This window comes from Typopeltis vanoorti, chromosome 11 (genome assembly GCF_054136105.1).
Source record: "Typopeltis vanoorti isolate ZY-2024b chromosome 11, IOZ_Tvanoo_1.0, whole genome shotgun sequence".
NCBI classification, from domain to species: Eukaryota; Metazoa; Arthropoda; class Arachnida; order Uropygi; family Thelyphonidae; genus Typopeltis; species Typopeltis vanoorti.
The window spans coordinates 124,539,785-124,560,701 of record NC_143559.1 but is presented as its reverse complement, the minus strand read 5'-3'; the positions used below and the strand labels follow the sequence as shown (position 1 = coordinate 124,560,701).

General features: G+C 36.2%; 1 protein-coding gene across 1 annotated transcript in view; it reads right to left on the bottom strand.

Annotated features, from left to right (window-relative positions):
• Positions 1-86: 86 nt before the first annotated feature.
• Positions 87-20,917, bottom strand: part of LOC150102021 (protein spinster homolog 1-like) — a 303,327-nt gene continuing 282,496 nt past the window's right edge. The window contains exon 11 of the mRNA XM_090400213.1: positions 87-472. Coding sequence (XP_090256339.1) covers positions 378-472 — 95 coding nt within the window. The 3' untranslated portion in view covers positions 87-377. The remainder of the gene's footprint in view (positions 473-20,917) is intronic.

The following is a 20,917-nucleotide window of genomic DNA, read 5'->3' as shown; positions in this document are numbered from 1 at the left end:
TGTTGTTAACGTATATGCTTTACTTCATAACATGCAAACAACTAAAAAAATAAAAAAATTTAATTCTGATATTTATACATTAAGCAAAAGTATGCTAGACAAAATAGAATAAAAATAGAGTGCGAGTTACTTAATTGGTAATATCAACTTCCCTAATGGAAATAATCTGTAGTCTGTTTATCATATATGACATGCATAAGAAGGATATTACAAGTGCACATTAAACTAGAATATAATTAAAAAATAAAATGACATGATGACTAATCTGCAGGAAAATTATCATTTTCTAATTATTTACATTTCCCAATAAATTTAATAACCATTAACTTGTCTTCAGAAATTAGTCATACAATTTTTCTTTTGATATTACATCTATATTATTTCAAATTCTGTAAACTTTGACCTGTCTTCATAGGTTGTATAGGAACATTCTCAGATCTGTAATTAGTCTCTTCATGTTCAATTCTCATTTCTGCAAAAGTGAAGTGTTAGATTAAATGGAGTAAATTATCATGGAAAGATATTTTTATCTTAATGTTTATTTTTACATATAACATCTTACAATTGAGATATAGTTATTAAAACTAAATGCCACAAAGTTAATAAACCAAATTTAAAATAAACCCTGTCCTGCAATGCCATGAAAAATATCAAAAACTGTAAAAATTACCTTAAACACAGGACCACATGTAGTCAACCTAGTGCATCCTCCTATTCCTAACTAAACACCAGCTAGTGTTGTTAGAAAAACTACTGCCTGTCTAAAGCACTACATTTTCTTCCATATTAAACAAGGAAAAAATGTGGATGAGATGATAGTGATGGTGGGGTATGAATAACTTAAGAGGTAGTGAGAATTGGATGGTAACAGATCTAAGGTTAATATCAGATTATTATAAGAGACCTCCAGGGAGTCAGGAACTCATCGAGAGAGGCCACATATCACACATCTTGAAATGAATTCATTTGCACTCACACTTCCAAAGGTAAGCCATTCCACTCACATACCATTCTGAGAGAAAAAATCTAGTTCTCACTCCTTTCTTGACTGCATTCATTCTCAGCTTCCATAGATGCCTCATTAAAATGAAAATTCCATCTACTGGTATCCTGTATGACCTTTTAAACACTTTGTAGGTCTCTATTACATCATCCCTCTTTCTCCTATCATGCTAGCATCTGCAGTTCACAAATTCTCAATCTCCTCATAGTCTGTATTTCACAGTCCCAATATCATCTTTAACATTTTTTGCATCCTCCACTGTATCTGCATCATATCAGAAACCAGGACACTAGATCTGTGTATACTAGTCCAGATGAGGTTGTATCAAAGGCTTGTAAAGAGGCAAAATAACTTTCTTATTCTTACATATCAGTTGTTTGTTTCAGCATTGCAATTATCCTCCGAGTTGCATTCATGATTTTTTAGTGTATGATCCCTGAATTTCAACTTTCTATCTACTAAAACTCCAAGATCCCCTAGCCTCTGGCTTCTATTGTTTCGTCTGAAACAACATTGAATCGATAGCCATTATCACATGGTCACAATTCCAGCTTATTCATATCATTCAGCAAGTGCCATGTCAGTTACATTCCTGATTACTCTGCCTGTCTGCATCATCAACAAATTGCTGTCTCCCATTAAATCCTTCCCAATATCATTAATGTAATAATTGAATAACAATAGACCAATGATTGATCCCTGGGGTACATCACTGGTCACCTTAAATCTTGTAAACTCATATGTCTCATACACTAATTTTTGATGTGTCTGGTAGTCAGCCATTTTTTTTATCAACTAGTAATTTATAATCCAATCCCATACCTTCCAACTCCACTCTATTCAGCCTTTCATGTTAAACCGTCAAAAGCTTTAGTCCAAAAATATTGTGATGTATTGATTCCATTGTCTAATTCAACCACGACATCATTATAATGTATAGCATATCACAGAGTCAAATAAAGTCTGGGAAAAATAGCAGTAGATATAGGAATTCTTGTTTATTCAAATTGAAGGAGTATCAGGAGTAAAGGGAAAGAAAGGATGGCATTAATAGTCCAAATTGGAATCAGCAAAATGTGGACAGAAGCAGATGCCCTGACAGAAACTGAAAGGAGCGGGAAGAGTGTGAGAGGGAAGATAGTGAGCATGTCACCCAGATACGATAATGTGAAATTGAGGAGAACAGCAGCAATAATAAATGACATGATAGCAAGAATGTATTGAGAGAGAGAGGGAGAGGGGTGGGATTATGTAGATGCCTGGAGTGCATTTGATGATTGAAGAGAACTGTATGTGAGAGATGGGCTGCATTTGAATGTGGAAGGATGCAATCTTTCCAGAAAGATGCTCTGAAAAGATTGCTGCTTTCTGAGGAAGTGAAAGTGTTAGAGTAGGGAAACTAGAGTCGCTAGGAAGAATGGCAGCAGGGATGACCTTCTGAAGGGATAGTCAGGTGGGAGAATGTATGGTATATCACAGAGTCAAATGGAGTCTGGGAGTAATAACAGTAGATATAGGAATGCTTGTTTATTCAAATTGAAGGAGCATCAGGAATAAAGGGAAAGAAAGGATGCCATTAATAGTCCAAATTGGAATCAGTGAAATGTGGACAGAAGCAGATGCCCTGACAGACACTGAAGGGTATAGCATATTTTAGGCAGGATAAGAAAGGTAAACAGGGTGGCGGAGTATTACTTATGATTTCATTTTTAAAAATTATGGAACCAACTACCACGTTATAAAAATGAATGCTGATCACCAACTATGATAGAAAGGATACTTTCTGATGATAGATTGAGTTGTTATGGCCTCTCACAGGGGAGGATTTGGAGGGAAATGATGCTTCACTGGCCTTTAGCGGGATGTGAAGAGCAGGGGATGTTTAGGCAATTAAATTTGACTAAAAAATGACTGATCATTATGGGAGATTTTAACTATAGCGGTATAAATTGGGAAGAGGAAATAAGATATAGTAGTAAGGGGGGTGGAATTCTGGAAGGACAAATGTCTTAGGCAATATGTAGTGGAGGGAACAAGGTTCAAGAGTTTTGGACTTGGTTCTATCATCAGAAGATCTGATTGTAACTGAGATGTCATCCTTGCCTCTAGTTATAGAGAGTGACTGTGTAGTCTTGACTAGGAGGATGAATAGACAAGGAGAAAGGAATTTATGTGGAATTACATGACAGGCAATTATAAGAATCTGAGAAATCAGCTTGGAACAGTTCTATGGATGGAAGAATTGAAACAGAGATATCACCAGTGCATGGGAAGTAGTGAAGAAATATATATTAGCAGCAATATCAAGTTGAATATCTCAAGTGAAAAAAATAATGCAGTTTGTGTAAAGTGAATAACTAATAAAATCAAACAGGAACTGCAGACAAAAAAGAGGTTATGGAAAAAAATATAAACATAGGGATGAAGAGCAGTTGCATGAAGAATATGACTCAGATTAGAAAAGTAAGGAAGACAAAACTGGAATACTAGAAGAGATTAGTCCAGCGATCCAAGAAAAATCCTGAGAACCTCTTTCATTATGTGGCCAGTAGAGGACAAATGATTGTGGAAGAATGACATTATTAGGTGAAAATAGAGGTTGAGTGACTGATATAGGTGACATTGTAGAGTTGCTTAATGATCACGTTATTGGTATATTTCATCCCAATAGGATTATTACTACTGGGATGGGAAGGGTTCAAAGTTTATAAGTGCATAAGGAAAATGTGTTTTGAATATTAAGTACACTAGATGTCAATAAAATAGTGTTATTGGATGGGATTTTGCCACATGGTTTAAGAGAACATGCTAAGGAACTGACAGCTCCATTGACTGACAGCTTGGCTTTTCGATGAAAGTCTGGCTGCAGGAATGGTGCCTAAGGGGTGGAAGGAGAATAAGATAGTACCATTGCATAAGGATGATAGTAGAATGGAGGTGTGAAACTATAGACTGGTTTGTATTTCTTCCCTGTAATTGTTAAGATTTTGAAGAAATTGGTGAGAGATTGTATACAGCATTACACAGACAAGGTTAATGTTATCTGTGAGGATAAACATGGATTTGTTAAGGGGAACTCTTGTTTCAGTAATGTGATTGTTTTACAATAAGGTAATAAGAGTAGCTGATGAGGGAAAGGCATATACTGCCATTTTTGATTTTACAAAGGTGTTTGACAGGTGTCATGTCATAAGCTGATATTGAAGTTACAGCATATAGGTTAAGATATCAGGCTAGTGAACTGGATTAGAAATTGGTTGTCTGATAGATACCAGAGAATTGTATACAAGCGAGTGGTGTTAAAGAAGCAAAAGGTCACAGGTAGGGGTTCCACAGGGCACAGTACTGAGACCTCTGTCATTTATAACTTTTGTCATTGGTGTGAGGAGGGGAGGGCAGTTGTTTGCAGATGATGTGAAGCTGGGAAGGGTTATTAGTGATAGTGCCACCATGGTGACCCTTCAGAAGGATTTTAATAAGTTGGGCAGATGAATGGGATGTCAGTTTAATGCAACTAAATGTAAGGTCTTCAAATTTAGGATCTACCAATGAGAGTCTGCATAATCTGTTAGTTGAAACTATATTATACTAGAGGAAGTGGAGAAGGCAAGAGATCTTGGGGTGATGATCGATAGAAATTTGAAATTAAAGGACATCACAAAGTTTATGATGAAGATAACCCAGAGAATTGCTGCAGTACTGAGAAAGACATTGCCCAGATAGAAGAGTAGTGATTCCATTGTATAAAGTCCTTATCAGGCTAAATCTTGATTATTGTTCTTATATCTGGTCACTGGGATTTGAAGGGGATAAATTAACCTTAGAGAAGGTGCAGAGATGGATAACAAAATGATATCAGGGCTGTACATTGTTATGAGGATAGATTGAGAGCATGTGAACTGCAGAGTTTAATGGATAGAAGATGAGAGGTAAAGAGGTGAGAAGTGGCTATTTTGCATGGAGGGTAGTTGGACCATAGAATGCATTACCTGATAGGACAGCAAGAGCACAAATGTTGAATGAGTTTAAGGAATAGTATTGGGCTTTGTGTTTTTGTCTAAGATGGGCCTCCAATGATAAGTTTTGTGATTCCATGGAGGTCCTGAAAAATAATAATAATATCATAATGGACTGCATGTTTTGATTCTTTCTGCCACAGAAGTGGCATTTATGCATTCAGATGTTCCATGCCACATCAGAATTGCCTGTTTTATTTCTCTGGATGAAAATTCCTTGTTCTATCACAGAATGAAACAAGGAATTTTTTTGTAATAAAGATAACATATATATATATATATATATATTTATAAAAAGATTGAATGACTAGAACCGACAGAAATGAAAACAAAGTTTAGCAAAAAGAAACCATGTTATCTCAGGAAACGAACAATCTCTAGGTTGTGACAGTTGGAATCTTATTAGAGTGAGAAGCGAATCTCAAAATGACAATAAATTGAAACTTATTAAAAAATTCGAAGCCTTTAAAAAAACACAAAGTAATTTGACTTCTTTGAAACCACACCTCCATCCTGACAAAGTTGTAATTAGCAAATCAACTTATAATCTTTCTGATGCAGAGAAAAGTATCCTTAGTAAAGGCCTAAATTTTGTTTTATCACCTAGATCTATTCCAAAAGAATTATTACTTACTAAGATAAAAAAAAGCTACCTCCTTTCTTCCTACCCAAGAGGCAAACCTACTCTGCATTGAATCCATTTTCATCATCAATAATGCCAAACCCCCTACACACAATATCTCTTCATTGGAACGACAGGAATGAATGTTCCTAACATTCATTGATGAATATCAAAATAAGATGATGGAATTGTTACGGAGTGACACTTACTCGATCCTTGAGAGAGATCCCACTCATGAACTCCACAACCAGACCAATAATTTACTGAGAACTACCTAGAAACATTCGCCTTTCTCCTCATTCTCTCCATCCGCTTATTCCACGATTATATGGACTACCTAAAATTCACAAGGTAAATACCCCACTTTGACCTATCGTAGAAGGAATTGACTCTCCACCATACAACCTTTCCAAATATCTGGCAAAATCTCTCAAATGTTTTTCTGGTAAGTCATCATCCTTTATTAAAAACTCTGCGGATTTCGTATCATTAATGATATCTTTTATACATGATACGAAATCAAATTCTCCTTATTCACCAATGTTCGTACAGACAGAGTTCTTGTTCTACTCAAGGATAAATTATCTACAGATCATGGCCTTACTTTCTCATTGCATCAAATCAGGATACCATCTATAAACAAAATCATGGTCCTTTCTTTTGAGGACAATGGTCTTGCAAAGAGTAATCCGTTGTCTCCTGTACTTGCTAACATCTATCTAGAACATCTGGAAGTTAAAGCCATCTCTTCCTATCCTTTAAAACCAAGAATTTGGAGAAGATATATTGACAAATTTTCCTGATTTGGAGCCATGGCTGTGAATCTCTCCTGCACTTCCTTGAACATCTAAATAATCAACACCAAAACATAAAATTTATGGCTGAGTTTGAAGCTACCTCGTGACCTGTTCGTTCCTCAGAAAAACTTAAAATCTCGATTTACAGAAAACCTACCCACACTAACATATCTCCATGGTCATTCCCATCATTATCCTCCTCAGAAGTTTGGAATCATTTCTACTCTAGGACATTGTGCTCACTCTCTTCTTGATGATGAGATAGAACTTAATAAAGAACTCAATTTTCTCAAGTCTACTTTACAACTAAATGGTTGTTCTCAAAAAACTACTGATAAATTCCTATTTAATCCTCCCGGTCACCATAATGAAGAGACCAATAGCGTAAAAGGTAATATTTCTATTCCATACATAAGCTCTGTCTAACCCAAATTAGCCAAGATTCTTAGAAAATACAGCATAAGAACTTTATTTACTCCTCTTCCTAAAATCTTCTCCCTAGTGAGCCATCCGAAACCTAGACATCATAACCTTAAATATCCTGGTGCTTACCAGATCTGGTGCAACTGTGACATACCTTACTTTGGTTAAACAGAGAAGTCAATCGAGTTATGTATTGAGGAGTACAAGAGAGATGTCACTTACAAGAGAACGTGAGCCAGTGCTTTGTCTAGTCATGTTCTATTCTTGACCGATTCTAATGAAGAAAACTCTAGCCATACAGTCCTATAGGACAAGTCTAATAACATTTTCCATTGCCATGACAAATTAGAAAGGAAGATAATAGAATCAAAGGAAATCATTCTTAATCCCCTACATCTCAACAACCTGAGTTACAACCTTTCAGACTGTCATTGTGCTGTGGTCAAATACTGGTGTTCACGAGATGCTATACGCATACATACGCCCAGCAATGAAGCCAACGAGGGAACAGTTTTGAATGTGCAGACTTCAACGTTTCAACATTGAAATTTATATACACCAATTTTCCATACTGTTTACAGTTATTTCCTCCATGTGTTTTACTGGTTATTTCTTTTTTAATGTGCACCTGACGAAGGTTGATACAAGCTGAAACTAATTGTATAGCACTAATAAACTTTGTTTTCATTTCACTCGGTTCTAGTCATTCAATCTTTTTATAAAAATGTATAACAACCGAGTAAATCAATCTTCATACATATATATATATATATATATATATATATATATGTGTGTGTGTGTGTGTGTGTGTGTGTGTTATTATTAAGAAGGAAGATTATCTCACCACTGAGAAAACCTTACTTGGTTTTTGATATTGATGTTCACAGTTCAAATTAGCTTTCCTTTTTAATTCTAAGACTAAGATTGAAGAGTTGCCCAAAACATGATCCAAATTGGAGAAGTTATAAGAATAAGTCCATTTGTTATAAGAATACCAGACAGTCCTAAACAATTCATAGACACACTTTGTCTTTTCTTAAGTATGCATTCCTTTAAGTATACTGTAAATGTCAGCTCTCTCTCTCCGAGGTAACTGTGCTCCTAATCCACTGAAAGTTTCCTCTCCTACAGAAACAGTTCTACGCTTAATCCCTCCCTCCCTCCCTCCTATGAAATGTATGGTATTGGGGTTAAGGGTATCATTATAATTTCTGCTCATCCTTTTCATAGTTAAACTGTTTTTTTTTTCAATTTGCTGATCCTGAATTAGATCAGCTTGCTTAAACAATTCAGAAAAATGCTTGTACTCTTCATTCTACTCAAAAATCCTGCCGTTATCCAAACATTCATAATGGCATGAATTGTAAGCAAGAATAGCACAAATAGGTGAGGCAAAAAACTTTCCTATTAGTCAAATGGCAGTAATTTTTTCTGATCCTGTCTTGGTGTTGTTTATCTGTTTCTGCACCTGCCCTAACATCACCTAAATGGAATGCTTGACTTAATGATATTCTTTTCCCACAATTCACACACACACACACACATCTATATATATATGTGGCATGACTAGTTTACTTGATAGAAAGACGTGTTTTTTTTTTTTAAATTTAAATGACTGGATACCAAGGGATAAAAAGTAAAATATAGTTTATTAGCACAACTAGTTTCATCTTTTAACAGACTTCTTCACGTGCATAAAAAAGAGAAAACCAAACAAAAAACTTAAAGGAATAAATTCTAAACACAAAATGCGTTAGCATACACAGTTCGGTATTGAAGCGTCGCCATTTGGACATTTAAAACTGTTCTCTGGACAACCTCATTGTTGGATCTGTGCATGCGTTCAGAATCTTGTGAACATCAAAGTTGGATAGCAGTGCAATGACAGGCTGATAGATTATAACTAAGGTTGTTATTGAGATGTATAGGATTAAGGATGATTTCTTTAGATTCCACTATCCTTCTTTCTAGTTCGTTGTAGCAATGAAAGATATTATTAGATCTGTCCCATAGAACTGAATGGATGAGGTTTTCTTCATTAGTGTTAGCAGAAAACAATGTGGTTTGAGAGAGCACTAGCCCCGTATTCTGCCATATGTAATGTCCCTCTCATGTTCTTCAATATGTAACTCACTGGACTTCTCTGTCTGGCCAAAATATGATTTATTACAGTTACGCCAGATTTAGATTGTCATGTCTTGATTTGGGTCAGCTCAGTAAGGAAGGGGAGTAAATAACGTCTTGATGTTGTATTTCTTAAGAACTTTGGCCAATTTGGGCAAAACAGAGCTGATATATGATAGAAAAATTGACCTTTTACACTATTGGTGTCTTCACTATGGCGAGGGAGAGGATTCAAAAGTAATTTATTAATTGTTTTCTTGGAATTACCATTCGGTTGGAAAGTAGTAGAAAGCAATTTAAGATCTTTGTTAATTTCCTCCTCTTCACAAAGAAGGGAGCGAGCACGATTTCCTAGCGTAGAGATGATCCCAAGTTTTTGAGGTGGATAATGGTGGGACTGAGAATGGAGATATCTGTTTGTGTGAGTAGGTTTCCTGTAAATTGAGATTTTTAATTTTTCAGAGGAGCGGGGTGAGTTTAACATCTAAAAAAGGAAGCGAACCATTAACTTCTAATTCAACAGTAAACTTTATGTTTGAGTGTTGGCTGTTCAGGTGGTCGAGGAAGTTCCGAAGAGATTCATGGCCTTGGCTCCAGATTAAAAAGTTATCGGTATATCTTTTCCATATTCTTGGTTTTAAAGGCTAGAATAGGTGATAATAGGTTACCCATGGCTAGACCAGAATTTTGTTTGTAAATAGTATCTTTAAACTTGAAATAGCCAGAATGAATACAGTGAGTTAATAAGGACATGACCTTTTTTGATAATTTTTCTTTCAGTACTAAGAGAACTTCTTCTGTAGGTACATTAGTAGAGAGGGAGACTATATCAAAGCTGGCCATGATTTCTTCTTCTTGAATAGAAATGTCTTTTATGCTTGAGAGAAAATCAACCGAATTTTTAATAAACGATGAAGATGTGCCAGAAAAACATTTAAGCAATTTTGCTAAGTATTTTGAAAGGTTATAAGTGGATGAGTCGATACCTTCTACAATTGGCCGTAGTGGAGTGTTCTCTTTATGTAATTTTGGTAATCTGTATAATCTCAGAATTAACTGATGAAGGGAATGAATGTTCCTTTAAAATTCTGTCATTGTTCTCAGAAGGTTGTTAGTATGATTATGGATCCCTTTTCAGGACTGAATAAGTGTCTGTTCATAGTAAGTCCAACATTTTGTTGTTGTAATCTTCAATATTTAGCACCACTGTAACGTTACCTTTATCATCCGGTAGGATTATTATGTCTTTGTTCTTTTGTAGGTTTTTAATAGCTAGACGTTCTCATGGAGAGATGTTGTCGGCTGGAGGTTTGGCATTGTTGATAATGAAAATAGATACCATACGGAGTAGGTTTGCTTATTGGATAGGAAGGAAAGAGGTGGCTTTTTCAATTTTAGTAAGTGATAATTCCTTTGGGATGGATTTCAGAGATAACACGAAATTAAATCCCTTAGTGAGAATATTGTTCTCAGCATTAGAAAGGTTATAACTCGATTTGTTAATAACAATCTTTTCCTGACAGAGTTGTAGTTTTGATGTAAGTAATTTTTCTTTTTTTTTTTAGTTTCGAATTTCCTAATTAGTTTTAATTTGTTGCTATTTTGAATTCTTGAAGCTTGAGATTTACTTGTCTCTTTGATTATTCTCCAAGTTTCATTGTCTAGAGAGTCGAATATTATCAGATAAAGAAGCTTTCCCTGTAAACAGAAAGGCCAAAGTCCATTTAGTATCATACATTCTTTCAATGAGAAGATTCAACTTTGCTCTGTGATATATTCTCTCAGCATGTTCCGTTTTTATATTTGCTTTGAAAGTGATAAAGCTAGGAAAGAGGGCATGGAATTTGCAACGCTTTAGAAAGACTGACCTGTTGATGTTCAGGCCAATTCTTTTTAAGTTGATTGGATTTTAATGGTCTAGATGCAGACACAGATTGATAAGAAAATAACTATTTATTGTTAAATTGTGAATGAAGCTATGTTATGTAATTTATTTTTTTTTCATTCACATTTAACATTGCTTATTAAATATTAATCATGACTTATATAAAATTATTTATTAGTCCTTAATTGAGAATTACTAATTAAATATTTAATTAAAACCTGATCTACTATTAATTTATGAAATAATAAAATGTATAGAATTCTGTATAACCAAATATATATGATGTAACGTAAAGTGTTATTTTATATTTAACTGTATACGTAATCGAAAGGTTGATGAAGTAGCTTAAATATTATGTTGTTCTTATTTGTAAAATATTTAATGTTATGTAATTACAAATGTAGTAGTAACAGAGCATACATTACATTAGCGAAATGTTTACGTTTAGTCTGTTGTCATGGAGACGCACGCGTAAACAACCACGAGTGAAGAGAGCGTGGCGTTCGAACGTAAGGTGGGAGTGAAGGTCATAGAGAATATAGAGAAAAAGGGTAAAGAAGAAGGAAGGTCATAGATAAGATAGAGAGGAAGAGAAGAATTATTATTAAGGAGTGAGGAGAGAGTTTTGCGGAACCAAGATTATAAAATCCTCAGGGCAGAAATTTATGAGTATAGTGTTCGGAAGTGAACCTATAAGTAGTGAAACATAAAGTTTAATGTTATAAGCGAAATCTGCTGTTGTTATGAAGAAAGGTTGATACCGTAATCAGATAAAAGGAAACTGGACAGTCAATGTGAAAATTCTGATTATTTCCAGTTAATCTGGATTACGATTAAATTCTATGTTGCCCTAGGAAAACGTTATATTGATTACTTGGAGGAAAGTGAACTGGAAAAGATGTTAGTACCTAATTACTGTTATTTGGAATAGTGAAGTGCGACTTACAGTAATACAGTTTAAACTATGGAGAATATTTGTTATGTGTGTTCCGCTAATGTTAATTAAGTTAATTCATAAGTGCTCTCTCAATAATTTGATGTATTGAAGAATTTGTCTGGTAAGATTAGTTGTATAAGTTTTTCTATTCTAGCATTAACTGTAATATATTTCCGATGCTCAAGGTCCGGGAATATTGTTGCTTGGAATATAGCTTACGTAGTTTATTGCCTGCTGTGAATATAAACATTGAGCTGATAGATTTGTGAAGACTGAATAAATGTGAAGTTGTTATGTTAACTTGAGATAAGAAGATTTGTGTTTTGAGACTGTGAATTGTATATGGAAGTTAGAACATTGTATTGGCATAACTGATTTAGGAAGATGTGTTAAGTTATTTGTGTAGTTCCATTTTTAAAATAGAGTTCTTGTATTTGTTAACCATATCATATATTAAATGTTTTATTTTGTTAATCTAAATATTGTGTTTGCCTGAATTCCTTATTATTGCACCGTTCATAAATATTCGAATCTTGCGGGAACCCCAAGTAAAAATGATAATAGATGATTCGGCCTAATGAGATGACTGCTAACCTAATTTAGAATTGATCCCACTATTTATGTAGACTAATCTAAGAATAGGGTGGCGCAGTATAAATATAAATTTCCCTACTTTTGGATCGGTGATCACTTCGTGATTAGTTATTTTATTCATAAAAGTGACTTAAGACAAGATGGATTTAGAACACGATAGGAAAATAGCCGTCACGACATTATTGACTTAATTGCTAATATTTCGCTGGTATTCTATCCAGCATCTTCAGAGCACACAAACAAAGTTTGTTACAGTAGCGAGACAACCGCAATCCTGTGTAACAGTGGGACTAGTATGAGTAATTGTAGCGCGCAGACTAAAGTCCTAATTAGGCACCATTTAAGTTGAAAAAAAAAAAAAAACGAGAGAGAAAAAGCAGGTATTAATTTGGTCTTAGGATGACTGTCTCCCAAATCTTTGGTAGATTTATACAGCCATACTTGTTGAGGTATGGAGTATGTTTCAAGGTTTCTAATTCCAGGAACAACCTCTCTGACTTGTAAAAGCTTCTGTGCAGCACTTTTGTTTTTTTTCCCAATTGATCCTGTGTGCAGGGATATCCAAAGCATGGTCTGCCAGACCTGACTTGCCATAGTGAAAAAGTGCCAGATATATTTTTTGTGTTCACTGAGGTGGATGTCCACAGTTCTTCTGTCTGTCAATAATAGGCTCGATGACATGAACAGGGTACTTCAAAGACTCCTGGATGTGATAAAGGAGAGAATTTGTCCTTAGGTGAACAGATGAGAGTTGCCAATTTCACATAAGGTTTAAATATGATGCATAGTTGGTGTTTGTTAAGAACTCTAGATATCTTTTCAGATGTGCCTTTAATGTATGGGATGGTGATGGTTTTGTTGCAGTTTTCTGTGGTAGACGGTGAGGGGGAGGGGAAGCATTTAGTATTTTATCTATCTTATAGGATTATAGCCATTGGTCAGGAAGGTGTGATGTAGGCGAGAAAGTTCAGTGAGAGCAGTCATTGGAACAAATTGCTCTAGCTCTATGGGTTAATGTTTTTAAGATACCATATTGTCGAGATGAGGGATGGTGTGATTGTTTGTGTAAATGTCTCCCTGTATGTGTGAGTTTTCTATAAACCGAGAATGATAAGGAACCTTCTGGAAGACATGTGATTAATGTGTCCAGGAAGGGCAGACAGTCATTGCTTCTAGTTCCATTGTAAAGTGGATTTTTTGGGTGCTGGCTATATAGATGCACTAAAAATGTATTCAATGTGTCTGGGCCATGTGGCCAAATAGCAAACACATCATCAATATAGTGTAGCCAGAGACTAGGTTTGAGAGTGGCTGTATTGATAGCTAGCTTTTTCAGATGTTCTATGTAGACGTTGGCTAAGGGGGAGAAAGGGGGATCCCATAGCTGTCCCATCTAATTATTTGTATATTTTCCCTTTACATGGAAAGGGAAAATATACAAACAATTAGATGGGACAGCTATGGGATCCCCCCCCCCCAGCCAACTGTTACACCGGATTGCAGTTGTCTCGCTACTCTAACAAACTTTGTTTGTATGCTCTGAAGATGCTGGGTAGAATACCAGCGAAATATTAGCAATTAAGTCAATAAATATTTATTTTCTTATCAATCTGTGTTTGCATCTATACCGTTAAAATCCAATCAATATGTGCAATGAAGCACATATTGATTGGATTTTAACGCATAAGCCTTTCCACATGGTTAATCCTCTTTAAGGTTTTTTGGAGATCTCTGATGTTTCTATAAGTCACCTCGTCATAAAGACTAGAGATGTCCAAACAGCACCACTTTAATATTGAACTGTGTATGCTAATGCTTTGTGTGTGTTTAGAATTTATCCCTTTAAGTTTTTTGTTTGGTTTTCTCTTTTTATGCACCTGAAGAAGTCTATTAAAAGACAAAACTAGTTGTGCTAATAAACTATATTTTACTTTTTATCCCTCGGTATCCAGTCATTTAAATTTAAATATATATATATATATATAGTGATAATATAGCAAATCATATTATGGTAATCTTCTTATCTGTCTCCTTTTTTGCAAGAAGACCAGAAAAATCTTAACTAGACTGATACCAGAAAGGCTTCTAGTTCTAATAGCAACCCTTCCCCCAATACACCCACACACACCATGGGAGACCTAAACACACTTCAAAATAAATGCCTGTCTACTTAAAAAACAGGAAGATAAAACTTACAGAAACACAAACACAGTTCACGTAATAAACATTTTAATTATACAAACATTTCAAAACTCAGTATCCTCTAATTTCTGGGCTATCATCAAATACCACCTAACCAAATATCACAGTTCATAGTGGTTGACAAAAAAATGCATATGCAATATCCCTGAAAAAAAATTATATTCTCATATAATTAAATATTGCTGAAGTGAAGAGCTAGTCTTTCATACATTAAGTTGGAGATTCTTCATTATTTGTAGACTTCAGTAAAAGCTACTTTGAGAGAAGAAAGAAAAGACATTCTCTAATGGCTATAAATGTAAAAATATTACCAAAACCTGGGCTAACTCCTAAGAAATATCCATTACAGTATCTTCTGATAAAGAAGTATCCCCAAAATTAGACAAATTGTTGGGGGGAAAAATACAATATGAAGATAACTTATATAGGACCAGTTGAGCAGTTGATGATGGGGAGGAGAGACTGACTGTAAGTGAGCAAGAGGTGTTTGGGGAGTTGAGTAAACTAGATGTAAATAAGGCTGTGGGACTTGATAATATATCACCACGTATTCTGAAGGAATGTGCCAGAGAGTTGACACCTGCCTTGACATATTTTTTTAATACGAGTCTTGCACTTGGTCAAGTCCCTAAAGAGTGGAAGGAGGGAAAGATTGTGCCACTTCATAAAGGAGGTGATCGAACTCAAGCATCAAACTATAGGCCTATCTGTGTGTCGGGTGTTGTGGTTAAGTTGTTGGAGAAGCTTGTGAGAGCTAGAATCCAGAGTTGGGTTGACAACAATGGTATAATCTTTGATGGACAGCATGGATTTGCTAAAGGGAGGTCGTGTTTTAGTAATCTACTTACTTATTACAATAAAGTGACTGCTTCCTTGGACAGAGGAGAAGGATACACAGTAATATACTTGGATTTCGCAAAAGCTTTTGATAGAGTGCCTCATGATAAGTTGACAGTCAAACTAGAGCAGATGGGGTTGGATATTAGATTAGTGCATTGGATTGGAGACTGGCTATCTGATAGGTATCAACAAGTTGTGTATGGGGGTGCAATATCCAGGAAAAGGAAAGTCACTAGTGGAGTGCCTCAGGGATCTGTTTTAGGGCCATTACTATTTAACTTGTATATTAATGATATTGGCGAAGATTTGGATGGAGATATTCAGTTGTTTGCAGATGATGCAAAGTTGGGAAGAACCATAAAGAGTAGTGAAGATGTTGTGGCCTTGCAAGAAGACTTGAATAAATTGAGTGATTGGGCAAGCAAATGGGGGTGTGAGTTCAATGTTGCAAAATGTAAGGTTTTAAAATTTGGAAAACAAAGATGGGATGCAGAATTTATGCTTGGTAAGAATATATTGTTGGAAGTAGAGGAAATAAGAGATCTGGGAGTGATAGTGGATAAAGATCTAAAATTTAGGGGTCACATCGCCAAAATTGTGAAGACAACACAAAGACTTCTGGGAATGATGAGGAGGACACTGACGTGTAGAAGTAGGGAGATTCTTGTTCCATTGTATAAGGCTTTGATTAGGCCACGCATGGACTATTGTGCCCAGATTTGGTCACCTGGTTTTCAGAAGGATGAGGAGATGTTGGAAAGGGTCCAAAGGCGACTGACTAAGGTAGTTTCTGACCTCTGGAATGTCGAGTATGAGGAAAGATTGAAAAGATGTAATTTGCAGAGACTAGTGGAGAGAAGGAAGAGGGGAGATATGATAGAGACCTACAAGTTGGTAAGGGGTTGCTATAGGATCAATGGTGGAGAAGTTCTACAGCGAATAGTGGGAGATCAGGGGAGAACCAGAGGTCATCCCTGGAAACTGTATAAAGAGGGTGTGAGTAGGGGAGTGAGAGGCAGGTTTTTTTCGTGCAGAGTTGTGAATGATTGGAATGCCTTGCCTGAGAGTGTGGTGTCTGCAAGGAGTTTGAATGTGTTTAAGACCCGGTATGATGAGATGTGTGTGAGATAAAAGGACCTCCTAGATGAGTCTTTGACTCCATGAGGTCTTGTTTAATAATAATAATAATAATAATAATAATAATAATAGGACCACCTTTAAACTTGGATGACTGGCTCTGCATTGCAAAAGGCTGTATCCCATCCTAGAGCACCTATAAGTATACAGAGGATGGTAGATTATCCTCTGTTATGAATGCTAAGAGAATGAGTTTCAATATGATAGATATGCTGCTGGTTGAGTGAGATCATCTCCTGTGATAAGTCTGTGGACTCCATGGAGCTTTTTATAATCACTCAACCTTCATTTTATATACAGACTATATATATGTATATATGATAAGGCTGTTGACTCCATGGAGCTTTTTATAAACAATCAACTTTCATTTTATATACGGACTATTTTACATACATATATATGTGTGTGTGTGTGTGTATACATACAAACATACATGGAGACACTACATAACTGATGGCTCGGTCAGTTTCTGTTTAGTACTGTTAGGAACATTATGGATATATCGAACACACACGTTCTTTACTAAATACCACAGAATGTGATGATATGTTTAAGTGCTGTTTAGGAGTTTATTGTTCTCAGTGTGTTTGATTAGGCCTGTAGAGTAACAGATCAGGAGGAGTTGTCAAAGTGTTAGAGAAGTTGGTCAAGAGCAAAATACAGGAATGGATAGATGGAAATGAGATATTGTATGGGGGGCAGCATGGTTTTGTGAAGCGTGGGTCATGCCTCAGTAACTTGCTTATGTTTTATAACACAGTGATAGCTGACTTGGATAAAGGTAATGGGTTTACAGTGATACTGGTGGACTTCGCAAAAGCCTTTGACAGGATACCACATGGAATTGTAACCAGTAAATTGCAGCACATGGGGATGGATATAGGGTTGGTGAGATGGATAGGAGGTTGGTTGATGGAGAGATATCAGAGTAGTTTATTCAGGAGCAGAGTCCAAAAGAAAACCCGTGACTAGTGGTGTGCCCCCACAAGGTTCTATTCTTGGACTGCTACTGTTTAATTTGTTCATTAATGATATAGGAAAGGATCTGAGAGGAACTGTTCAGTTATTTGCTGATGATGCAATGTTGGGTAGAGCAATAGTTAATACATATGATGTCAAACTTTTGCAGGATGATTTGGATTAATTGGCAGACTGGGCAAAGGAGAATGGATGTCAGTTTAATGTGGCAAAGTGTAATGTTATGCATTTTGGGGTGAAAAGATTACTAGCTGTATACCACATTGGTGGAACTGTACTCCGGGAAATTTATGAAGCCAGAGACTTGGGAGTGTTAGGTGATAGGGAGTTCAAGTTTAGGGGGGCACATAGCAAAAGTGGCTAAATCAGGTCATCAGATCACTTGGTTACTGAAGAATACTTTGACAAGCAGGTTATTGTTCCTCTTTATTGAGGATGGGGCCTTGACAAGATCTCATCTTGACTGCTGCTTGCAGATCTGGGTACCAGGGTTTCTTTGTGGTGGTGATGAGAAGATGGAGAGGATCCAGAGGCGAGTGACGAAGATGGTAGCAGGTCTATGGAATGAACCTTGCAAGAACAGGTTGAAGATTTGTCGATTACAGAAACTCGTTGATTAGGCAGAAAAGGGGTGATGTGATTGAGACATGCAAATTACTGAGGGGTTTTTTACAAGATTAATTCAGAGGAAATTTTTCAGAACAGGTCTGGTGGTGGTGGGAGAACTAGTGGCCATCCATGGAAACTGAGTAAGCTGCTTGGAGAGCAGTGAATGAGTGGGATAAGTTGTCAGAGTCTGTTGTGGGTGCCATGACTGTGAATGAGTTCAAAGCAAAGTATGATAGATGTGCAAAAGTTGGAAGTTCTTGACATAATGTTTAGACATAAATTAATGTTAATGACATATAGTTCTTGACATAATGTTTAGGGCCTCTCTTGATGAGTCTAAGGACTCCTTGGAGTTGCCCATAATAATAATAGTTGAGTATGAGGAGGGGGAAGATATATGGGACAAAAGATAACAGTTAGTAGACAGGAGCAAGTGTGGAGAAGTAACAGATGAGGCATGGCATGGGTAGGGTTTGTTGTAGACCAAGAAATGAATTGCTATCCAGACATCCATGGAGGTGTTATGCAACTTCCCTAATTTAATTCCTTGTGAATTCCACCCACAAAAGGTGGCAGCCTGTCTTTTGTTAGCACAGTGAGTAGGCTAAGGGTTAAATAATTTAGAAACACACTGTACTAGATGCCAAATATGGAACTTTATCAAACTATGTAGTTGGTTAGTAGGAGGATAGTGGTTTCATACTGAGAATCTATCCCAGTAACATATTTTAAAAACCAGTTAGCATATACAAGAGATCTGAATATATAAACTCCTGTATATTTTGTTCATTGTAACACAAGTATCGTTCAAGGAGAATGCAAAAGACTGGTTACAATGAAACAAGAATGAATCATATAGCATGAGCATATTTCCTAGTGTTTCAGTCACAACTGAGTGAACAGGAGAAAGCACTATAAAAGGGAACTTTTATTTGATTTGATTACAAAAACATTATGAACAGTTTGATAATTACTTCCCAAAACTTTGAGATAGGCATGCAATCTGATTAAGATAGAGCGATGATGCAGGGTTTTGCAAATTTCAAGGAATAGATGATCAAATTTAAATCTACAGTAGTGTGAGATCTTGGTTTGATTGCATGAACTTTATATGTAGCATTTATTATTATTAACATCTGACCTCCGTGGAGTCAGCGACTCATCATGGGAAGTACAGACTATCACATGTAAAGTTCATCCAACTGTGCCTTAAACCGATTCAATGTATCTACATTCACAACACACTCAGGCAATGCATTCCACTCACCAGCTACTCTCCATGCAAAAAACCATTTCCTCACTCCTCTGATCATCTCCCTATCCCATTCTGTTAAAAATTTCTTCCATGTTAATCTAATAACAATCCCTGACCAACTTATATGTTTCAATCATATCCTTCCCCCTCCTATTCACGAGGCTTTGCAATTTACATTCTTTCAATCTGTCTTTGTACTCCACGTTCCAAAGACCACTGACCACCTTTGTGAATCTTCTCTGGACCCTTTCTAACATATCCTCATCACTATGAAAACCCAGTGACCAAATCTGTGCACAGTAATCCATAATTCATATGAGGCCTTATACAATGGAATCATAAACTTTTTATTTCTACACATCAGGGTCCTCCACACCATTGCCATTATCCAATGTGACGACTTCACAACTTGTGTAATGTGTCCAATGAATTTCTGGGCCCTTTTCCACCACCACTCCTTGATCCATCATCTTCTCTACCTCCTTTAAAGTTCCCCCACCAGGTATATACTTTGCATCCCATCATTGCTTACCAGATTTCAAACCTTGCACTTTGCAACATGGAACTGATGGTTCCACTTTGCACCGTGTCATAAAGCTGCTGCTGTAACTGCATAGTTCATGGAAATGAACATAATTACACTTGGCTAGCCTCCACACAGCCCCGATCTCAACACTATTGAACATATGTAGGGTGAACTGGAGTACTGGGTGACGTCAAGGAACGTCTGCTCCACAACAGTTCAGAACCATATTATATGCACTTACAGGAAGAATGGTCCAAAATTCCTATTGATTGCTATCATATGCTTGAGGAAAGTATGCTCTGTAGGATTGCTGCAGTCATCACAGTGAAAGGAGGCCCTACATCTTATTAAGATGGACACCATGCTGTTTATTCTTCATACTATGGTGTCCATTGACTTCTTTCCAAGCAGCATACATAAGCAATATGCTTACCCACTCACCCAATGCAAGTAGATTTTGCCAGTGGGTAAGTAGCTGCTGAATGGACAAAATGGAATATCTCTCTCTCTCTCTTTTTTTTTTTTTTTTTTGGAGTGGTTGTCACACAAGGTAAATGTTCTACAAACAACTGCAATCAATATTACTCATCACTATTGATTTATTGGGCCATATAATTAAAACATCAATGGAGGGGGTCATGGGTGAATACATTTTTGTGGCAGGTAGGATGTTACATAATTTGTGGAGTGCCTTATATAAGCAAGCACCTTCACCATCAAGGGGTGAGAGTACAACATGATTAAGCTTACATTATTATTAACTTCCTATCAACAATTTTCTTCCAAATCTGTTATTAGTCAAGATTCTAATATTTTTAGATCTTATATTTTTCTCTTGTAGGGCACTTTTAATTGTATTGGTCCACTTAAATCATAGTGTAACTCTTTTCCTTCCATCCTGGCATCAAACATGTTTTACTAATCTTTCCTCTCGCATTTTGGTTAAGTGGCCATATCATTACATTAGAT